Raw genomic sequence first — 21604 nt, forward strand, 5'->3', positions numbered from 1 at the left:
CGTTTGCTACAGCACAGACAGGATCAATGTGACAGAAAATTCTGCCTGGAAGCTAAGAGCCTTGTTACTTAAGCTTTCTCAGAGGCAATTCTCCAACCTTTGCTGGCAGCCCCCTTCCTTTCCTGGGTAGGAAATAATCCCATTCGCCTCTGCATCCTCAACAACCAGTCCCAATCAGTAGAGAGGGAGATTTAGGCAGTTGGGTCTCTTCAGTTCCTTCCAGACTCAAGGTAAACAATGGTGCAGCTCCACCCTTCTGGAAGGGCTCCTGAGACACGGCAGACCAAATTTGTGGGTCAAGAGCTAAATCAGCTTTAGGCTGTGTCCCTTTCCTGGTGAGGTGCATCCATGGGGCCCCCTTTGTCTGTAACTCCCAGTCCAGACACCTGAGAATTCGAAAGTGTCTACAGGGTGGGAGAAGATGCCAGCAGTTGCTTCAGTCATTTTCAAAATCACAGATTTGTCATCGTGATTCTTTTTCTTTGCCCTCCTCTCTTCTGGGTGGTATCCAGCCTTCCCCTGGTGTCCTAAACCCTAGAAGATTTTTTTCCAGGCTGTTTCTCCCTGTACTTTAGCTATTTTTCTGGAAAAGAAGGGAGCCCCATGTTTTTTTATTCTGCCATAATCCCAGAAGCTGATAAAGTTTTATTTATTTATTTTTTTAAAGATTTATTTTATTATTTTTTTCTCTCCCCTTTCTCTCCAACCCCCGCTCCCCTCATTGTCTGCTTTCTGTGTCCATTCACTGTGTTTTCTTCTGCGTCTGCTTGCATTCTTGGTAGCACCAGGATGTGTCTCTTTTTGTTGAGTCATCTTGCTGCATGTGTGCAGCACCACTCCTGGGCAGGCTACACATTTTTGCATGGGGCAGCTCAATGTGAGGTTCACTCACATGGGGATCCCCTACGCAGGGGACACCCTTGCACACAGCAGCGCCAGGCATGGGTCAGCTTACCACACGAGCCAGGAGGCCCTGGGTTTGAACCCTGGACCTCCCATATGATAGGTGGACACTTTATCAGTTGAGCCACGTTCGCTTCCCTGATAAAATTTTAATATGCAGAGTTTATAGAGAAATCCTTCAACTAAAAAACAAAAAACAAATAAGCCAATTAAAAATGACCAAAGTCTTGGATAGCCATCTCTCCAAAGATACACAAATGATCAAAAAACATATGAAGTGATGCTCAACAGCATCACCCATCAGGAAATGCAAATCAATGCCACAATGGAATATGATTTCACACCCATTAGAAAGACTGCTATTTAAAATAAACAGAAAATAACAAGGCTAGAGAGCATGTTTGGAAAAAAGAAAACTCATTCATTGCTGCTGGCAATGTAAAATGGTGCAGCTGTTGTGGGAGAGAGTTTGGCTGTTCGTCATAAAGCTAGATATAGAATAAGCACATGACCTAGCAACCCACTATTAGGCGTACAGCCACCCAAAAGAATTGAAAACAGGGACTTAAACAGATATTTGCAAGCTGACATTCAAGCAGTATTATTCACAATTGACAAAAGATAGAAGCAATCCATGTGTCCATCCACCAACGGATAAATAAAATGTACTATATACACACATTGGGATATTATTCAACCATAAAAAGGAATGAACTTCTAGTATATGCAACAACATGGATGAACCTTGAAGATATCAAGTTGAGTAAAATAAGCCAGTCACCAAAGGACAAATATTGTATGATCTCACTGATTTGAAATAATTAGAATGCACAAACTCATGGGGTAAGAATTTAGAATATATGTTAACAGGGAATGGGGTGAAAGTACGGAATAGAAAGGTAAGGCTTAAAATGTACAGGGTTCCTATCCGAAATGATGGAAATGTTTTGGTCATGGGTATTGCTATTGGCACCACAACATTGTGAACATAATTGAGAGCACTGAAATATTTATCTGAATGTGATTAAAGGGGGGAAATGTTAGCATATTTTATAACAGAATACACAGTTTTTAAAAATCCATGAGACAGAGCCACCCCCACCTCTCGCCCGCCGTAGGGGGCACGCGTCTGGCCTCCCTCCGCTGGGAGGCGCTGGGGTCCGCGGGGGCGCGGAGGCCCCGGGGGGCGGAGAAGCAGCGGCCCATGACCGGGCTCCAGGCTCGGCGTTGGACCCGCGCCCGGGCACAGCCCCGCGCTCCCCCGAGGCTGGTCTCGGGAACCGCCTGCAGGCGCTGAAAGGCGAAAGCTGGGGACTCGCTTCCGTTTCAAGCCTATCCCATTCCCATGTTAGTGAAAAACATTCTCTGGCCTGAATCCTGAATTGGTTTTGTTGGTCAAAAGATCAAGCACAGTCAAAAAGTTTTCAGCAAACACTAGAAAGACTCTCTTTAGCAAAGGTTGATTGACAATCAGTTGTTATCAAGTCAGCACAGGATCATGAGTGGAGAATCTCAAGTCCACATTTTTTGGGGGGGGGCCCCAGCTGTTCCATTGAAAATGACAGCATCACAGGAACCAGCTTCTTTAATAGCCACTCCTGAGCCCTGGGGAAAAAATTCAGTTTTTGTGCAGCCAGCACCCTTTACCTGTGAAGACTGACAGCTGCGAGCACCGAAACCTCAAAGAGCAAATCCGGGAAGCTACAGGTTCTGCAGAGCTTCTTCGCGGTGGCGTGGTGGCGAGCTCTAGGACTAAATCTGCTCCTTTGAGAGATGACTCTCCACGCTGTATTTCTGAAGCACAGAATATAAAGTTCCAGAAAAGTCGCTCCTCAGGGGTGAGTGATGTAGCTAACTGTGGTGCGCAGGTGCGTGACCTTGAGGGCGGCGTTCAGCCTTTAACTGCGGGTGAAACGCCGGGACAGCTTCCGGGTGAGAATGAGATCCCGGAAGGACAGCACAGCGAGCCAGTCAGGTATCCGCGGTGAGCATGTGAGCGTCTGTCCTCACGGGCAGCTCGTAGAGGCACAGCTGTTTTGGGTTTGGTCTGTAGTACCAGACAGACTAGGAGAGGGCCAGGAGCTCTAGAAGCAGAGTGTGTGCCTCGTGAAGCACAAAACCGGCGTCCGCAGTGCTTTCCCTCGAGAACGGCAGATGAGCCAGGATCTAACGGAGCAGTTCGCCGGGTCTCAGCCTGTGAAGTATCTACCGACGCTGAATTTCTAAGTGCGCTGGCCTCCAGCCAGATTGCTCTTTTAGCTCAAAGGCAGCATAAAGGGCAGGATTCTGCAAATAAAGGAGCCATACCCATGGAGAGTGAACCAAGGGCAAGTCAAGGGGATGAAAGGGTCACTGACGACAACCTGCCTCCATCCAGCGATGGAGCATATGGGAACGGACAAGAGCAAGCACGTTCCCTTGAACTTTTTAGTCCTGTTTGTCCCGAAACAGTAAGTAGCCACGTTCACGTAAATGCCGGTAAAGGTCTTGAAGAAAATACTGCATCTCAGGAACTCTTCAGTTCTGAAGATAAACCGCCTCCCACTGAGATAATGCTTTGAACCCTGTGGCTCGGGAATACTGTGCTCCCAACGGAGTGCCTTCCGTCCCAGCTCTCCCAAGAGAAGCAGGAGCTCGGAAGATAAACTGGGCCATTCTAAGGCTCCGACGCGAGGCCTCCCAGTATCTGAGAAAACTAAGTTGCTGTCTCACGCAGAAGATCCTGCTGTCACAGTGGGCCCGAGCAATGCCTCTGAATTTAAGCGTTTTAAAAAAACGTCATTGATAAACTGTGATTATAAAAGTTGGAAGTATAATTGTCTAGTCATGGTGTTATTGCCATGTTATGTGAAAGAAATATGCATAAAATCAGGACCAAGTTCTGGCTCTAAAGTACCTTTGGCAACAATGGTAGTCATAGACCAATTAGAAGTGAGGAAGAAGGTTTTTCTGTGGAGGACTGCCGCATTTTGGGCACTTACAGTGTTTCCTGGAGACATAATTTTGCTCACAGATGTTACCGTTCGTGAGGATCAATGGGCTGGGGATATAGTACTTCAGACAACTTTCACCAGTCAGTTATTAAATCTTGGGAGTTATTCTTCTGTTCAGCCTGAAGAATACTCTGGCGTCGTCAGTGCCGTGGTTCTTCGAGGCTTACTGGCGTATGCGTCTTCAAAGCATCCCCACCTCGGAGCTCTTCCTCGGAGGCCGCCTCAGAACGTGAACAGTGTGGAGTTCGTAGAACTGGAGCGGCTTCAGCCTGACGTTTTGGTCCATGTGATACTAAGTGTTGTTGATATCACTGTACTAACAGAGGCATCATACAATTACAGAGGACAGAAGCAAAGGAAAGTTATGCTAACGGTGGAACAAGCCCAAGGTCCACATTACGTGCTTGTCTTGTGGGGTCCTGAAGAGGCCTGGCACCCTCAACTTCAAAGGAGAAAAGATTTTATTTGGGAATTTAAGTATCTTCTTGTTCAGCGCAACTGCATGTTAGAAAACCTAGAATTGCTCACAACACCTTGGTCATCCCGTGAGTGCTTGTTTGATGATGATGTAAGAGCAGTTCAGTTTAAAGCAAAATTTCCAAAGAGTGCGCCATCATTTGTGAAGATGTCAGACTTGGCAACACACCTAGAGGATCAGCGTTCAGGTGTGATTTTAATAAAACCCCAGATTTTGGAGCTGACTTTTCCTGTTACCACAGCCCAGAAGACACAGATAGCACTCAATGCTCATAGTTCTTTGGAGAGTATTTTCTCGTCTTTCCCCAACATTATATATACTGGATGTGCAAAATGTGGACTGGAGCTAGAAACAGATGAGAACAAGATCTACAAACAGTGTTTCAGCTGCTTGCCATTTAGTACAAAGAAAACATTCTATAGGCCAGCTTTATTGACTATAGTTGATGGAAGTCAAAAGGTTTGCATCCATGTGGGATCAGAGATGATAGAGAAGATTCTTCTCAACATTTCCCCCTACTTCCTCAACAGAGTGATAGTGCCCTCCTCAGAGATCACCTATGGGATGGTGGCAGCCGATGTGCTACACTCCTTGTTGGCAGACAGAGGGACACCATGCACCTGGAAGTTCAGAGCCTTTTTGTGTTAGATGAAAACAGCTACCCATTGCAGCAGGATTTCTCTCTACTGGACTTTCATCCTGAACCTGTGGAGTAAAGCATGAATCTTATGCCCTTCTCTGAGAGCAGATGAAGAAATTGTGAATGTACTGAAATGATTTGACTTTTGAATAAATAAATATATTTTATAGGTAAAACTGTGCTAAATAAATAAATTAAAATGTTTTTATAAGAAAAAATAAATGAAAATAAAAATAAAAATCCATGAGACTGCACTACACAAACAGTGAATCCTAAGTTAAACCATGGACAATAGTTAATAGTACAGTTATAAAAGTGTGCTGTCATTAATTGTAACAAATGTTCCACACCAATGCAAGCAGTTCATAATAAGGTAATATATGGGAATTCTGTATTTTATCCATGATTGTTCTGTAAACCTACATGGTCTCTAATAAAGAAAAATAATAAAAACCATAGGACAGTACAAAACAACCCTAATTTGCATGATCATTAATAGTATAATTATAATAATATTGTTTCATCAGTTGTAACAAAGTATCATATTAAAGTGTGGTGCATGAAAATTCTGTATTTTCTGCATGATGTTTTTGTAAAGCTGTAGCTTCTGTAATAAAAAACAGCAAACTATCTTCACAAGTCCAAACATAAGTCTATCTCAAACTGTCTCCAGTGTTTAATGCTACCCTAGACAACCTTCTCTTATATTTATGCACAAAAATAACTAGTAATAATATAAATTGGTTAAAACATTACAAATATATTTTTGGGAAAATGTTATACTTAAATCTTTGGCTAACTATTCACATTTACCTGATCTTTATAACTCATTTGAAAACCAATAAAACAAGGCTCTGAACTCATACCTCAATAACTTTCTAAATACCTGCAAATGAAATGATGTTGATGTTCGAAGAGTTAAATTTTTAATATGCTAGTTTTTGTTTTTGTTTTTAGTATTCACTTGTTAATTGGAGTAAATCTTCCCTTCCCAAAAGGCTATTATTTTATGTGTGGTAAAAAAGTAAATAAAATGAAATAATATATAAATATAAAATAAAACAAAACAAATTTATGGTAAGCTTATCATTTTGTGTCAGTTGGATTTGTTATCTAGCTATAAATACTAATAAAATATTATTAGCACTGAGATAACTGCATGCTTTAAGTAGATATGAGGCAAATTACTAATTATACCTAACATTTCCAGAGGACTCAGAGACAACCAAAAGACTTTAGAAAATAAATGGATATGAGTCCAATAAGAGAAATATGGTTCCAATTTTTTCTCTTCTCATAAAAAAATTGCACGAATTTTTTAGATTTCCAAAGATTACTTACTCATCTATTATTAGACCAATTAATTTCAGACAATTGATATTTACATTGATCATAAACTAACATTTTCCTATCAGTAATGTTTATCTCCTTGAATATACTACTAAAGTAATCATATATTATTCCTGGGCTAATCACATCAAAATATGCTTCATACATGGATGGGAATGGTCCAAAGCACACGATTTCACAGGTATGTAAAAGCATTTCTACTCTGGCCCACATTTCCACAACTAGAATATGTGATATATAATTTCTTCTCAAATAAATAAAACATGTTAAAATGTAAAGACCCTAAAACCAAGTATATTCTCAATAACTGAAACAATATAACAGTAGTAAATGAGAGAATTGTTCACAATTAATTAATGGTCAAACTAGACAACAACCCAACCAATAACTAATAGATCTGGTTATACTTCATAGACATCTTAAATGATGGCATAATAATAAGTCAAAGAGGAAGAAAGCAAAGCTGATTAGTTAACTAACATTGACTAAACTGGTCTGTTAGATTCATTCTTATTAGGCCTAGAAGATAAAATTGGATAGGTCAAAATTTTTCTGATTATAATAATGTATTCACACATTTACTCTGGCCTGCTGATAACTAGGTACTGAAATGTTACACAGCAATTAAATTAAGCCAAAGAGATTGAAACTGTAGTGGTCAAATTTGCTCCCTCAGGAACTAATTTTGACTGTAGCCAGAGAGAAACTGAAGAATTCAATGAGAGAAAGTTGCAGACCTGGTCTTAATAAAAAGATAGGACTACTTGATGGATGGGCAGATAGTAAACTGACAAACATTTGAAAGAAAGCATCCCTTTGTTTCATAACTAACCATTCAATCCTGGAGAATTCATACATGTTTGTCATTATTAATTATAAAGTAATATGTGTAATTATTCTATGGATAATCTCAGCAAATTGAGTAGTTTCATGAATAAATGGAAACTAGTAAATTATCTATTGGATTTACTTACAACTTTTACTACCCTCTTTCCTCTTCTATAGTCTACCTCCTGCTTTATTTGTTGACAAAAATCTCGACTGTTCTTCCAATATATGAAACAAAATTGCAGGTAGATATTCAAAAACTATGAGTTAGTCCTTTACATTATGAGTGACCAATAGTTATTCTTGTCTGGATTTTTTAAAAAGTTTTTATAGTGGAATAAATATCTTCTCAAACTGAAAATACTTGAAGTGTTCCACAATACATTTTAAGAAATATTCTGCATAGAGGGAACTGCACTATTAAAAGTAGTGAAGTTGAAGTGAGCAAATAGCACAAAGGGGCCATATTGGTTGGAGTAAGGAATTTAGTCTGTTTTATTCATATTGAAGATAAATCAAAACTGAAGTTTTATAGGCATGTGAAGTCACAGTGGGGAAGAACTTGAAAGTCCATTGTCATGTTCTGTAGAATTGAGAAGTTCTTGTTGCTAAGTACCTAAATCTAGAACTTAACCAAATGAGAGACAAAAGGGAGGAGGTTTATATTCCTTTGCCATGTGAGGTCTTAAAATAAAAATCGGTAATAGAAATAGGAGGTACACACCATCTATGACTAAGGACATAGCTAGAAATGATCATGGAAACCACTAATACTTCTGCTGGTAAGTCATTCAAGAAGTTTGGCTGTAAGAGAGAGAAGCATGAAGTACTTGTGCATGCATATACACATAGTAATACACACCCACTTGTCACACACACACACACACACGAAAATTCTTTGCTGCCAAGTGTTCAGATCCTATGGATATTATATGCCCTTTAATATTTTCTATTCTGTTGTATTTCTTAGTTGAGATACAGTAATTTGGCTTTCTAATAAGTTGTGGCTCACACTTTGGAAAACAATGAATTAGGTTATGAATGACAGGGAGAGAGACAATGGTAATCAGGATGTCGATTTCATACATTTGAAGGACATGAGAGGAATAGAAGGAAGAGTTGATAAAAGATAAAAGAGGAAACATATTTAAGTGTCTGCATCAGAAGAGGGCATAGAATTTTATTGGCACTAGGTCACATAAACAGCGTGATATTCCTTTAGATAGTGTGGTCTTTGGAGTTCCTAAAATCATGTCATGTGAGCATAGACGCACTGGCTCCAGGATTTAACCATCTCTTCTTAAAACCTTTCCCCACACTAAGGTATAAGGAATTCATTCTGAAAAAGATTTGTATGGGTTAGATTCATTCTCAACAATTCAATATCTTTTGTAATCACTTTCTTTTCAGCTAACTACATTCTAAATAAGAGCTAAAGAGAAAAAGCATTCCTATCAAAGAGAGCCATGGGAGGCAATCAAGTTTATTAAAGCTTTACTCACCAGTTAGACATGTGAGTGACATGTCTCCACAGTTTCACCTAGTGATATTGCCACCTTCTTGTATGTTCCTGGCACTTTGTGAAATCAGGTGCTTATCCATTGCCATCAGGCATGTACCCAAGCTAAGCAAGCTCTTTTGTCATCCTAATGACAAGGATGAGATTCAGCCTGAATGTTGCCCTGCCATCAGTAGATATCCACATAGCAGGGAGTAAACAAATACTAAAATCTTTATTAAACAGAGATAAATTGAAGAAGCCTTGGTTTAATAACTTGAACTAATGATCAAACGTCAACAATAATGAAGGGAATGTAGGTATTCAGAGTCTTTAGACCATCTTGCATATGAGATTCTGAAAAAAGGACGTTTCCACTCCACAGAGTTTCATATGCTTGAGACATAGGTTTTAATAAAGTCAGATGTAGGGTGTTCTAAATGAAAGGATATTTCTCCATGAATAGAAATATGATTTCTGTTGCATTTTATGAAAGAAAAAGTCCAGAAGACACCGAAAAATTTTTGAGAAAAATTTCTTATTTTAGCCATTCTAATAAGTACATAGTATTATCTCATTGTGCTTTGAGTATACATTTCCCTGGGACCATATTATGTTGACAATATTTCCATGAGCTTTTATCCATATGTATACCCTCTTTAGTGAAAAAGCTGTTCATGTCCTTTGCCCATTTTCTAATTTGGTTTCTAATTTGTTGTTTTTAATTCCTGACTTTGAAAGTTCTTTACATATCATAGATACAAATTTTTCTTATCAGATATGTGATTTTCTCCAATCTGTAATTTTCTTTTTATCCTCTTAACAGAATCATTTCCAGAAGAACTTTTGAACTTTACTTTTATTTTTGTGTGATGCAATGTATCATTTTTCCTCTACCAGATCACCAAATCTTTCCTTATTCTTACCCCACAAAGATTTTCTCCTATGTTCTGTCGCAAATGCTTTAGAGTTGTACATTCAAATACTTAAGTATTTGATCCACTTTAATTTAATTTTGCTTAAAATATGAGATTGAGGTTGAGGTTCACTTTATTTACCTATCAAAGTTCAAGTGTTCCAACCCATGTTGTGGAAAAGGCTATCCTTCCTCTATCAAATCTTTTTGCTCTCTAATCATAACTTAAATAGGCATGTTAGTAAAGCATATTTCTGAGTTTTCTAATCTGTTCTCATTTATCTATGTGTTTATACCTATTCCAGTATTGTATTCTCTTGATTACTCCAGCTACTCAGCTTTAACATGGGGAAGTTAATCTTCCACTTTGTTCTTGTTTTACAAAAGTGTTGTGCCTATTCAAGGCCTTTAATTTTCCATAAAATTTTGGCATGAGATTATCTGTATCTATAAAACCCTGGCTGAGATTTTGATAGGAATTATATCCAATTAATTTAGGAAAATAAACATCTTTAATATGTTGAGTAAAATTCATGAACATGCTGTGTCTCCAATATATTTAGGTCATCATTTATTTTATCAGCCTTTCAGTTTTCTCTATACTAATCCAAAAGAAGTTTGTTGAAGCATTTTTTATGATGTGTGCTTTAAAATCCTTATCAGATACATCTAATACCTGATTCATCTCAGTATTGGATTTTCCCAGTTCTTGGCATGATGTGAGATTTAATTCTATGCCTGATAATCTGTTCTGTCAAGACATGACTTAAGAAACTGGGAGAATTTTAATTCTATTTAAAGCTTCTGTTTTAGTGGGCAGTAATCAGTTTTATGTTCAGAGGCATGATATTGTGGGCCAAGTTCTGATGAAATTTGAGCTTTCAGAGCTCTTTTAATGATGTACAGATCAATCTTGTTCTTCTGGCTCTGCTGGGGCTCCACTCATTTCCTACAAGTGCCACTATTGGAGGCATAATTTGCTTCCTGGGGCAACCTTGTGTCATTTTCCACCTTCATGCCTGGAGAAACAAGTTTGGTTTTCTATGTTACTGTGTACAGAGTTGGGAGATGCCAGGCTTTACTGATGCTGCTGCTTTGTCTTATTCAGCCTGAATTCCTATAACCTGGTTTTGAATATTGGTTTGAGTTAGTTTGCTGGGCCTTCACTGTTACCTCTGAAATCATATGCCTAGCTAGTGACCTGGTTTTGGAGTGAAGGTTAATTTGTCTCATGTAGACTTTGCTGTTGATAAAGCAGGGGATTGGATCACCCCCTATACTGATTATAGATTGTTAACTGTCAAGTCTTTGAAGCTTCCCTGTGGTTGAATCAGCCCACTGGTATTCCAGGTTTAGAACAGGAGATGGGGTTAGCACTAGCGCTTGGTTGAGCTTCTCTTTTCCTGGTATTTGGCCAGAGAGTACACTTATTTTAGGTATATTCTATTTGTTTTATATTTTGTGTTTTGTCTACACCTTGTGGAATTTCTGGGTTATAGGCCTCTCCAGTGTCCAATTTAGGGATATATATTTGGGAGATTAACTGGTAACCCTGAGAATACATCCTTTTGCTATTATTCAAGTCCTGCATTCTCTAGCCTATGTGGCTTTTATTTATTTATTTTTCAACTTCCACTATCTTTCTTATTATTCAGTAGACTTAATTCCAGGGAATTTAATTTTATGAACTGGGAAGAAACAGAGGAAACTGGGTCTATACAAACTTATTCTGGAATGAGAATAGTCCATAGGTTTGAAAAATATTCTTCTTTAGTAATGTAATCAATAATAAACATACTAAGTACAACCCAAATCACTCCAAAGAACAATTAACACTGTGTCTACTATAATTTGTGTGTAAAAATTAATCCTAGAATCATAGCAGATGCTAATATTTGTGAAAGACACAGTTGGTCCTCTAGAGAACCATCTCTTCTGACAAGGCTAGTGAGGAGGAGAACATAGGGTAGAGAAAAAATCTAAATGAATCATTGTGTTACAGGGAGTTAAATGATAAGGAGTAAAAGATAGTGAAAGCAACAAATGAGAGTATATTTCTTAATGTATTAAGATACACTAATACATTAATGTCAAATAATTTATCATTTAAAATTTGATCACAAGGACTGGTAATACTGAGGCCATGTCAAATGTGCAAACCGGGACTCTCCCAATGATGCAACTTATAGAGATATCTACCTCCTAGGTCACTTTTCGTTTACCCAATTATTTTGGAATTCACACATATTGAGAGAGCAATATTATGAATCTATATATACATATCACCCAGATTCAATAACTATCAATTTAGAGCCAGGATCCATTCTCCTATACACTCCCAATACCACTCATCCCCATCAGTATTTAAGAGCAGATCTCAGGCACGAACTTGAGTCATGTCTTGATCCAAACATGAATCACATTTACCCCAAACCTTTTTCATTCTCCCCCACCAGGACTTCTCAAAACCACTCCCATCAAAAAACTACTTTTTATTTTATTTATAGTGCTGCAATTCTGATGGTTCAACTCTACCAGAAGACAGATCTTAAAAGATTAGCACAGACACGGACCAACTCACAGGGAGGAGCCAGTCCAGGTGTGACTCCCAGCTCTGCCTTCTTCTCCTCTGGACCAATGGTTCCAGAATTGTGTCTCCACAATGACTGTGAGTGAAGCCTTGGTGCACTTGAGGATCACTCTCCTGCTTCACTGTCTGGGGATGTTTCTGTCCTTTTCTGGACACGCTCAGGCTGAACATTCTCAGTACCAGAGCCCCCCAGAAGTGGTGATTCCCTTGAAGGTAACTGGCAGAGGCAGAGGCACAAAGTCTCCAGGCTGGATCTCCTACAGCCTACACTTTGGAGGCCAGAGGCACATTGTCCACATGAAGGTCAAGAAAATTTTGCTGGCCCGACACCTTCCAGTGTTCACCTACACAGACCAGGGTGCTCTCCTTGAGGACCAGCCTTTTGTCAAAAATGACTGCTACTATCATGGTTATGTGGAGGGAGACCCCGAATCCCTAGTTGCCCTGAGTACCTGTTTTGGGGGATTTAGAGGAATGTTGCAGATAAATGACATTGCTTATGAAATTGAGCCCTTAATGTTTTCTGCCACATTTGAACATCTGGTTTATAAAATGGACAGTGAGGAGACACAATTCCCAACTACAAGATTTGGCTTTATGCAAGAGGAAATAGTACACAAATTAGAATTTCAAGAGATCGGTAATTCTACTCTCAAGCAAAGCTCTCATATGGGCTGGTGGACCCATGTGTGGTTTCTTGAATTGGCAGTGGTGGTGGATCATACTTTATACCTTCGTTTTGAACAGAATGTCTCTACAGTGCAGGAGGAAATATATAATGTTGTCAATATAGTGGATTCTATTTATGATATATTGGGTGTTAATGTGCTGTTGTTTGGTGTTGAGGTCTGGACTGATTCAAACTTCATTGTTGTAGATAATGTAAAGAATGTTGTGGTGGAATTTTGCAAATGGAAGGTCAAAAACTTTTCTCACCGGGTACAGCATGATGTTATACAGCTATACATAAATAAGGGATTAAAAGGATTACCTGGTATAGCCTACATGGGAGGAGTATGCAAAACACCGTATAATTGTGCAGTCATTACATCTTTCAAACAAAACGTAAACCATTTTGCAAACTTTGTGGCCCATGAGCTTGGTCATGTTTTGGGTATGCCACATGACGACACAACGTGTTCATGTGGGCACAGAATATGCATAATGAATGCCAAAAAAGTGTTATCAGCTAGATTCAGCAACTGCAGTTATGCCCATTTATGGAGAACCTTAACTCAGGGAGATTGTTTGCGTTACACTCCGCAGGCAGGGGAAATCTTTACGTTGAAACGTTGTGGGAATGGTGTTGTTGAAGAAGAAGAAGAGTGTGACTGTGGACCCTTAAAAAAATGTGCACAAGATCCCTGTTGCCTACCAAACTGTGTTCTGACTTCTGAGTCTGCTTGTTCTTTTGGACTTTGTTGCAAAAACTGCAAGTTCTTACCGTCAGGTGAAGTTTGTAGAGAACGGGTCAATGAATGTGATCTTCCAGAATGGTGCAATGGAACATCCCATAAGTGTCCAGATGATGTATATGTGCAGGATGGAAATCCCTGTCGTGACAATGCCTACTGCTATGAAAAGAGATGTAATGACCGCAGTGAACAGTGTAAGCATATTTTTGGCAAGGAGGCCAAGAGTGCAGATAAGGATTGCTATGAAAAAATCAACACCCAAGGGGACCGTTTTGGACACTGTGGAATGAATGGCTCCCACTATATAAAGTGCAATATTTCTGATGTCTTGTGTGGGAGAGTTCAGTGTAAGAATGTGGCACTAATACCCTTTTTGAAAGAGCATTCTACTGTGCTTTGGACACGCTTCAATGACATCACCTGTTGGGGTACTGACTATCACTTTGGAATGACTATACCCGACATTGGTGAAGTGAAGGATGGCACAGAGTGTGGTCAAAAACAGATCTGTATGCACAGGAAGTGTGTCAGTATGTCTCTATTGAAAAGTGATTGTTCATCTCAGACCTGTAACATGAGAGGGGTCTGCAACAATAAGCATCATTGCCATTGCAATAGCCAGTGGTCCCCGCCCAACTGCCTGGCAATAGGAGATGGAGGTAGTGTTGACAGTGGCCCACCCCCTAAGAAGGAGAGAAAGAAGTTTCAGCTATCAGTAATGTGGCTCATTCCTCTTTTTTTCTTATTTTTATGTTGTTTCTTTTTGGTTTATAAAAAAATGCAGAACGGAAACTGAAAAAGGATAAAATAATTAGATTCATCCTGAGATAAAAATCATACGCAATACCAAAGATTGTATCCAAACCCTAATAAAATTTCTCATGCATTAAGGCTTAGTCTCATGGCAGTGGAAATATGCGGGCATGTCTCAGAAGACGGTTGACGGAAAAACTCTAGGATCTCTTCTCTGTCATGATCGTAAGCAAGAACCATACGAAAGCAATTCCAAGTATGTTCATTCTTTACATTAAGTTACTTGATGTTTTTAACTTCCCTGAAGTCTCCACATATTTTTGAACAAAGACATGCCTAACAGATGCTGTATGAGGTTGTCTCTCACTTAGAAAACCCTCTCTCCTTTTTTTCCTTTTCTTTGTGATATTTACACCAGGAAAGGGAATGGAGAAGCTACATTTCTGCTTTGTCACCTCCCATCCTATAAGTTTCTGCCAATAGAGCATGAAAGGGAGACTGGAAAGCTGGGGGACCTATTTGGTTATTGTTAATTCCAGTGTTGCCTCAATAACACTTTTCACCCTGGCAGCAGCATTTGCTTTCTATGTATCACTTTTCTTTATTAGAGAAGTTGTGGGTATACAGAACAATCATGCATAAAATACAGGAATCCCATATAACACCCTTTTATTAACAACTTGCAATGGTGTGGAATATTTGTTATAATTGAAAGTACATTTTAAAATTATTCTATTATATAACAGCCATAGTACAAATTTGGACTTTGGGTTAATTGTTTGTATAGAGCAGTTCCATGAATTTAAAATAATTTTTTATTACCATCTACACAACTTTCCCACTTTAACCACATTCATATATATGTGCTCTCAATTATGTGTTTAATGTTGTGTTACCATCACTACCATCCAATACCAAAACATTTCCATCATTCCAAATAGGAACCCCATGTATTTTAAGCCTTAATTTCCTATTCCCTATCCTTACCCTGTCTGTTGGCAAACTATAGTCTAGATTCTGGCTCTATGAGTTTGCTTATTCAAATTATTTCATATCAATGAGATCATGTATTATTTGTCCTTTGGTGTCTGGCTTATATAACTCAGCATAATGTCTTCAAGATTCATCCATATTGTTGCATGTGTCAGAACTTCATTACTTTTAATGCTGAATAATATTCCATTGTATGTATACACCACATAGTATTTATCCATTCTTCATTTGATGTACACTTGTATCACTTTCATCTTTGGGCAATTGTGAATAATGCTGCTATGAACATCAGTGTGCAAATATCTGAGTCCCTGCTTTCAGTTCTTTGGGGTATAGACCTAGAAGTAGGATTGAAGTTTTATTAGGTAAATCAATGCTTTAACTTTCTTAGGAACCATCAAACTATCTTTCACAGCAGCTGCACCATTTTACATTGCCACCAGCAATGAATAGGCGTTCTTATTTCTCCACATCCTTGCCAATATTTATGACTTTTCATTGAAAAAAAAATAGCTATTCTTATGTGTGTGCAAAGGTATCTCATTTGGCTTTTGACTTATATTTCCCTAATGGCTAATGATGTTGAGTATATTTCATGTCTTTTTGGCCATTTGTATCTCTTCTTTAGACAAGTGTCTATTCAGGCCTGTCTTAGTCAGCCAAAGGGGTGCTGATACAAAATACCAGAACTCTGTTGGCTTTTATAAAAGGTATTTATTTGGAGTAGAATCTTACAGTCACAAGGCTCTAAAGAGTCCAACTCAAGGTACCATAAGAGATATTTTCTCACCCAAAGTCATGGGCAACGTGCTGGAGCAAGATGGCAGGCAATGTCTGTGAGGGTTCAGCCTTCCTTCTTCCTCTTAAGGCTCCGTGGGCCCAGCTTCTTCCACTTTCAGCTGTAGGCTGGTATAAGGCTCATGTCTCTCTCCTGGAGACTCATTTCTCTCCAGGTTTAGCTGCAGCTGTAGGGTATTAGGCTTGTCTCTCCTCCTGGGGCCTCTGCTGTGTCTGCAGACCTGTTTGTATTCCTCTGTGTTCTTCTGTGTATTTATTTCCTGAGGCTCCAGCATCAAAACTCAAACTCTCTCCTCTGCCATGTCATTTTCTCTGTGAAAATATCCTACTGACATGGCTGAATCAAAGCCTGAAACATTATTTAATCAAGTAAAAGTGAATCCTCTGAATTTAATATGATCTAATATGCCCAGAGGAACAGACCAGTTTACAAACACAATCCAAAATCTATTTTTGGAATTCATAAACAATACCAAACTGCTACAAGATCTTTTGCCCATTTTTAAATTAGGTTGTGTTGTCTTTTTGTTGTTAAGAGATAAGTGTTCTTAATAAACTCTGGACATTAAACTTTTAGAAGATATGTGGGTTCCAAATATATTCTCCCATTGAGTAGGATTTCATTTTATTTTCATGATAATCTTTTGAGTCAAAAAGATTTTAATTTTGATGAGGTCCCATTTATCTATTTTTCCTTTCCTGTTTTTCCTTTGAGTGCAAAGTGTAAAAAATGATTGCCTAACACAAGTTCCTGAAGTTGCTTCATTACATTTTCTTCTAGGGGTTTTAAGTTTCATTTCTTATATGTAGGTTTTTGATCCACTCTGAGTGGATATTTGTATAAGGGGTGAGGTAGGAGTCCTCCTTCTCTCTTTTGCAAATGGAACTCCAGTTTTCCAGCACCATTTGCTGAAGAAACTACTCTTTCCCAGTAAAGTGTTCTTGGCCCTCTTGCCATAAATGTGAGGGTTGATATCTGAGACTTCATTTCAGTCCCATTGGTCTATATATCTGCACATGTGCCAGTACCAAGTTAATTTGATTACTGTGGCTTTGTAATAACTTTTGAATTTGGGAAGTGTGAGTATTCCAATTTCATTTTTTTCAAAATGTCATCAGCTCTTCAAGGCCTCTTACACTTCCATGTAAATGTGAAGTTTGGCTTTTCATTTCTGCAAAGAAAGCTAATGGAATTTTTCTTGTGATTACATTGAATCTATAAATTGCTTTGATTAGTATTGACATCTTAATGAAATTTAATCTTCAAATCCAAAACACGGAATGTCCTACTATTTATTGAGGTCCTCTTTGGTACCTTTTAGCAATGTTTTATAGTTTTCTATGTCATGTACATATTTGGTAAGATTTATTCCTAGATAATAGATTCTTTTAATTTTGTTGCAAATGGATTTTTGTTATTAATTTCTTCTTCTGATTTTTCATAGTTTGTTTATAGAAACACTACTGACTTGGAGGTGTTAATCTTATACCCTACTACTTTGCTGAATTCATTTATAGCGTCTAGGAGTTTTGTTGTGGATTTTTCAGGATTTTCTGTACATAGGATCATGCAATCAGCAAATAAAGAAATCTTTAGTTATTCCTTTCCTATTGGGTACTTTATTCCCCTTTTTCTTCCCTAATTGCTCTGGCTAGAACTTAAGTACACTGATGAATTGCAGTTTTGGCAATTCCTGATCTTGGAGGGAAAGCATTCAGCCTTTAACCAATAAGAAAGCTAATGGAATTTTTCTTGTGATTACATTGAATCTATAAATTGCTTTGATTAGTAGTCTCTTACTATTAATGTAGATCTGTCAGTGTTTTCCTTTAAGTCTGTCAGTATTTCCTTTCTGTATTTTGGGGCTCTACTGTTAGGTGCATAAATGTTTCTAATTGTCAAATCTTCTTGTTAAGTTGATCAATTTATCAGAATATAATGACTATATATGTCCCTCATTATTGTATTATACTTAACATCTATTTTATATGGTATTACCATAGCTACCTCAACTCTCTTTTGGTTACTACTCGAATGATATTTATTTTTCCCATTCTTTCACTTTCAACCTTCTTATGTCTTAGAAATTTTGGTGAGCATCTTTTATATAATATATAACTGGGTTATGCTTTTTTATCCATTCTGCCTGTGTCTGCCTTTTGATTGGAGAATATATTCAATTTACATCTCATTGTAGTTTTGATTTGTATTTCCATAATAGGTAGGGATGTTGAGCATTTTTTCATGTGCTTTTTAACCACTTTTTTTTCTTCTTTGGAGAAGTGTCTATTCAAATCACTTGCCCATTTTTTAAATGGGTTGTTTGTCTTCTTATTTTTGAAGTGCAGGATATCTGTATATATGCTGGATATTAGGCCCCTTTCAGAGAGATGATTTCCAAATATTTCCTCCCATTGAGTAGGCTGCCTTTACACTTTCTTGACAAACTCCTTTGATGTGCAAATGTTTTTAATTTTGAGGAGTTCCCATTTATCTATTTCTTTTTCATTGTTCATGCTTTGGATGTAAAGTTCATTAAATCATTTCTTATTACAAGAGCCTGTAGATGCTTACCTACATTATCTTCCAGGTCTTATATGGTCTTCACACTTATATTTAGATCTTTATCCCATCTTGAGTTAATTTTTGTATAGGGCATGAGATAATCATTTCTCATTCTTTTGGATATGGATATCCAGTTCTCCAAGCACCATTTGTTGAAGAGGCCATTCTCTCCCAGTTGAATGGACTTGGTGACCTTTTCAAAGATCAGTTGACTGTACATGTAAATGTCTATATCAGAACTCTCATTTCAGTTCCATTGGTCAGTATGTCTATCCTCATGCCAATACCATGCAGTTTTGATCACTGTAGCTTTGCAATACATTTTAAAGTCAGGTAGTGTGATTCCTCTAATTTCATTTTTCTATTTCAGTATTCTTTGGCTATTTAGGGCTTCTTGCCCTTCCAGATAAATGTTATAGTTAGTTTTTCCAATTCAGTAAAAAATGCTGTGGTACTTTTTATTGGGATTGATTTAAATCTGTAGATCAGTTTGGGTAAGATAGACATATTAATGATATTTAGTCTTCCTATCCATGAATAGGAAATATTCTTCCATTTATCTAAGTCTTCTTTGATTTCCTTTAACAGTGTTGTGTAGTTTCATCATATCACTCATTTACATCTTTAGTTAAATTGATTACTAGGTATTTGATTTTTTAGTTACTATTATAGATGGTATATTTTTCTTGATTTCCTTTTCAGATTGCTCATTATTAGTGTACAGAAATGGTACTGACTTTTGCACATTGATCATATAACCTGCAACTTTACTGAACTCATTTATAAACTCTAGAAGATTTGTTGCATATTTCTCAGGACTTTCTATATATAGGATCATGACATCTGCAAATAGTGAAATTTTTACTTCTTTTCCAATTTGGATGACTTTTATGTCTTTTGCTTCTCTAAGTGCTCGAGCAAGTACTTCTAATACAGTTTTAAATAGAATCAGTGTTCCCAATCTTAGAGGGAAAGATTTTAGGATTTCTTCATTGAATATGATGTTAGTTGTGGGTCTTTCCTATATACCTTCTATCAGGTTGAGGTGCTTTCCTTCTATTCCTAAGTTTTGTAGAGTTTTTTTTTAATCAGGAAATGGTGTTGTATTTTGTTGAATGTTTTTCTGCATTTATAGAGATGATCATTTGATTTTTTTCTTTAGATCTGTTTATGGAGTGTATTACACTGATTGATTTTCTTATGTTGAACCATCCTTGCGTATTAGGGATGAAACCCTTGGTCATGCTATATAATTATTTTGACATGTTGTTGATTATGATTAGCAAGTATTTTCTTGAGGATTTTAGCAACTAGTTTCATTACAGTGATTGGTCTATAGTTTTCCTATCTTGTGGCATCTTTGTTTCGCTTTGGTATTAGGGTGATGTTGGCATCATAAAATGAGTTAAGCAATGCTTGCTCCACTTCTATTTTTTGGAAGAGTTTAAGCAGGATTGGTTTTAGTTCTTTCCAGAAGACCTGAGGGAGCTCTTTCCCAAATAACATCTTTCAATCTGGCAGTAGTATTAGGTTTCATTATATATCTGTTTTTTAAATCACTCCCAGAACTAACCTCTCATCAGCCTCAGAGACACCAGCACAGCTGGTGAGCTACTTACCTTGAATCTGAGTCCCAATATACCATGTTTGTAACATCTGCTTAGCAGTACCTAATTCAAGGTTCTGAATTCTCTATCCATGGGGCTGGACCTATAGTACTCCAAATTCAAATAATTTTAGTTTCTTTCTTTTGCTTCCAATTCCTGTGAATGAAAACTCTCCTATAGAAGTTAGAACCTCATAGTTAGTTACCAGTTCATAGTAGTACTTTTTTTCTTTATACTTTTGTGGCTTCACTTTTCCTTACTGAACCCTAAGTGATAGAGTATTAATCTTGACATAATAGAGAAAGTAGTTCAGGAGACACCAAAAGTTTCTTCCAGTTTTGCTTATCCTGCATTTTACCATCTTGGGAGATTTACTTATATACTTATGACAGTTTTTTCAAGATATAAAGAATAAATGGTAATAACATTTGTCACTCATCTTCTGGGTTCTTTTGGTTATAAAAGAGATGAAGATATTTTCCATTAAGTAGGATGTATAGCAAGTCTTCGTAGGCCAGTGTTTTCCCTGGAAAATAAAAACTAGAAAATACCAAATAATGTTTTAAAAATCATAGTTAAAGTATCAGAGAACTGTGGAATCATTGAAGACTAAATGACGTAAAGATTACAGAGAATGGAAAACAACTTTGAATTTTCATCCATTTCCCCCTGGAAGACTTCATAATTCTAGATGTAAATTGAGGATAACTTGGCTCATCAAGTTATTCTGTTGAGTAAAGTGAAATCTGAAAACCTTAGTGCCTAGACAAGACATGATTGATAAACTGGAAGTTTTGTGGTACCATATTCTATATGAATATTCCCCAAACCACATTTGCTGAGTGTAGGTCCTCTCTGGTAAGCTAGGGAAATAGTTTCAAATTTCTAAAATAATCATCTCAATCCTGTTGTACTTATGAAGGAAAGTTCTAGTGGAAGAGGGCTTGTCTCAAGCACTTGTGATGCCTTCCCTTTAAGACATTTGACTGATCCTGAAGTTTCATGAGACAGGAGGTTGGTAGGTTATGGAACTCTGAATGCCAAAAATTAATGGCACATAGTCTCTCAGACCTGAAGACATGAAGGATCTTGAGTTCTCAGTAAAATGTACAGGTTGGCAATGACTGAGCAATGTAATAAGAATTAAACTAAGTCGTATTAAAACAACACTCATCTGTGACATACCTAAATCCTAAGTATACTGAAGTTATCAGTCCCTTGGCTTATCTTCCTGATAAAGGAAAGATAGAAATTTCTCAAGTGGAAAGAAATACCA

General features: G+C 37.6%; 1 protein-coding gene and 1 pseudogene across 1 annotated transcript; both read left to right on the plus strand.

The window, feature by feature from the left end:
- Positions 1 to 2401: 2401 nt before the first annotated feature.
- Positions 2402 to 5090, plus strand: LOC101443646 (shieldin complex subunit 2 pseudogene; annotated as a pseudogene).
- Positions 5091 to 7843: 2753 nt separating this feature from the next.
- On the plus strand, positions 7844 to 14501 carry LOC101443204 (disintegrin and metalloproteinase domain-containing protein 29). The gene is made up of 2 exons (XM_012525216.2): positions 7844 to 7974; positions 12114 to 14501. The coding sequence occupies exon 2, from the start codon at positions 12269 to 12271 to the stop codon at positions 14405 to 14407; it is 2139 nt and encodes a 712-aa protein (XP_012380670.2). The 5' UTR covers positions 7844 to 7974; positions 12114 to 12268; the 3' UTR covers positions 14408 to 14501.
- Positions 14502 to 21604: the final 7103 nt, after the last annotated feature.

Source organism: Dasypus novemcinctus, chromosome 1, assembly GCF_030445035.2.
Source record: "Dasypus novemcinctus isolate mDasNov1 chromosome 1, mDasNov1.1.hap2, whole genome shotgun sequence".
Lineage (NCBI taxonomy): Eukaryota > Metazoa > Chordata > Mammalia > Cingulata > Dasypodidae > Dasypus > Dasypus novemcinctus.

Excerpts from the sequence above, each read along its gene's own strand:
- LOC101443204 (XM_012525216.2), top strand. The coding sequence starts at position 12,269 with ATGACTGTGAGTGAAGCCTTGGTGCACTTGAGGATCACTCTCCTGCTT.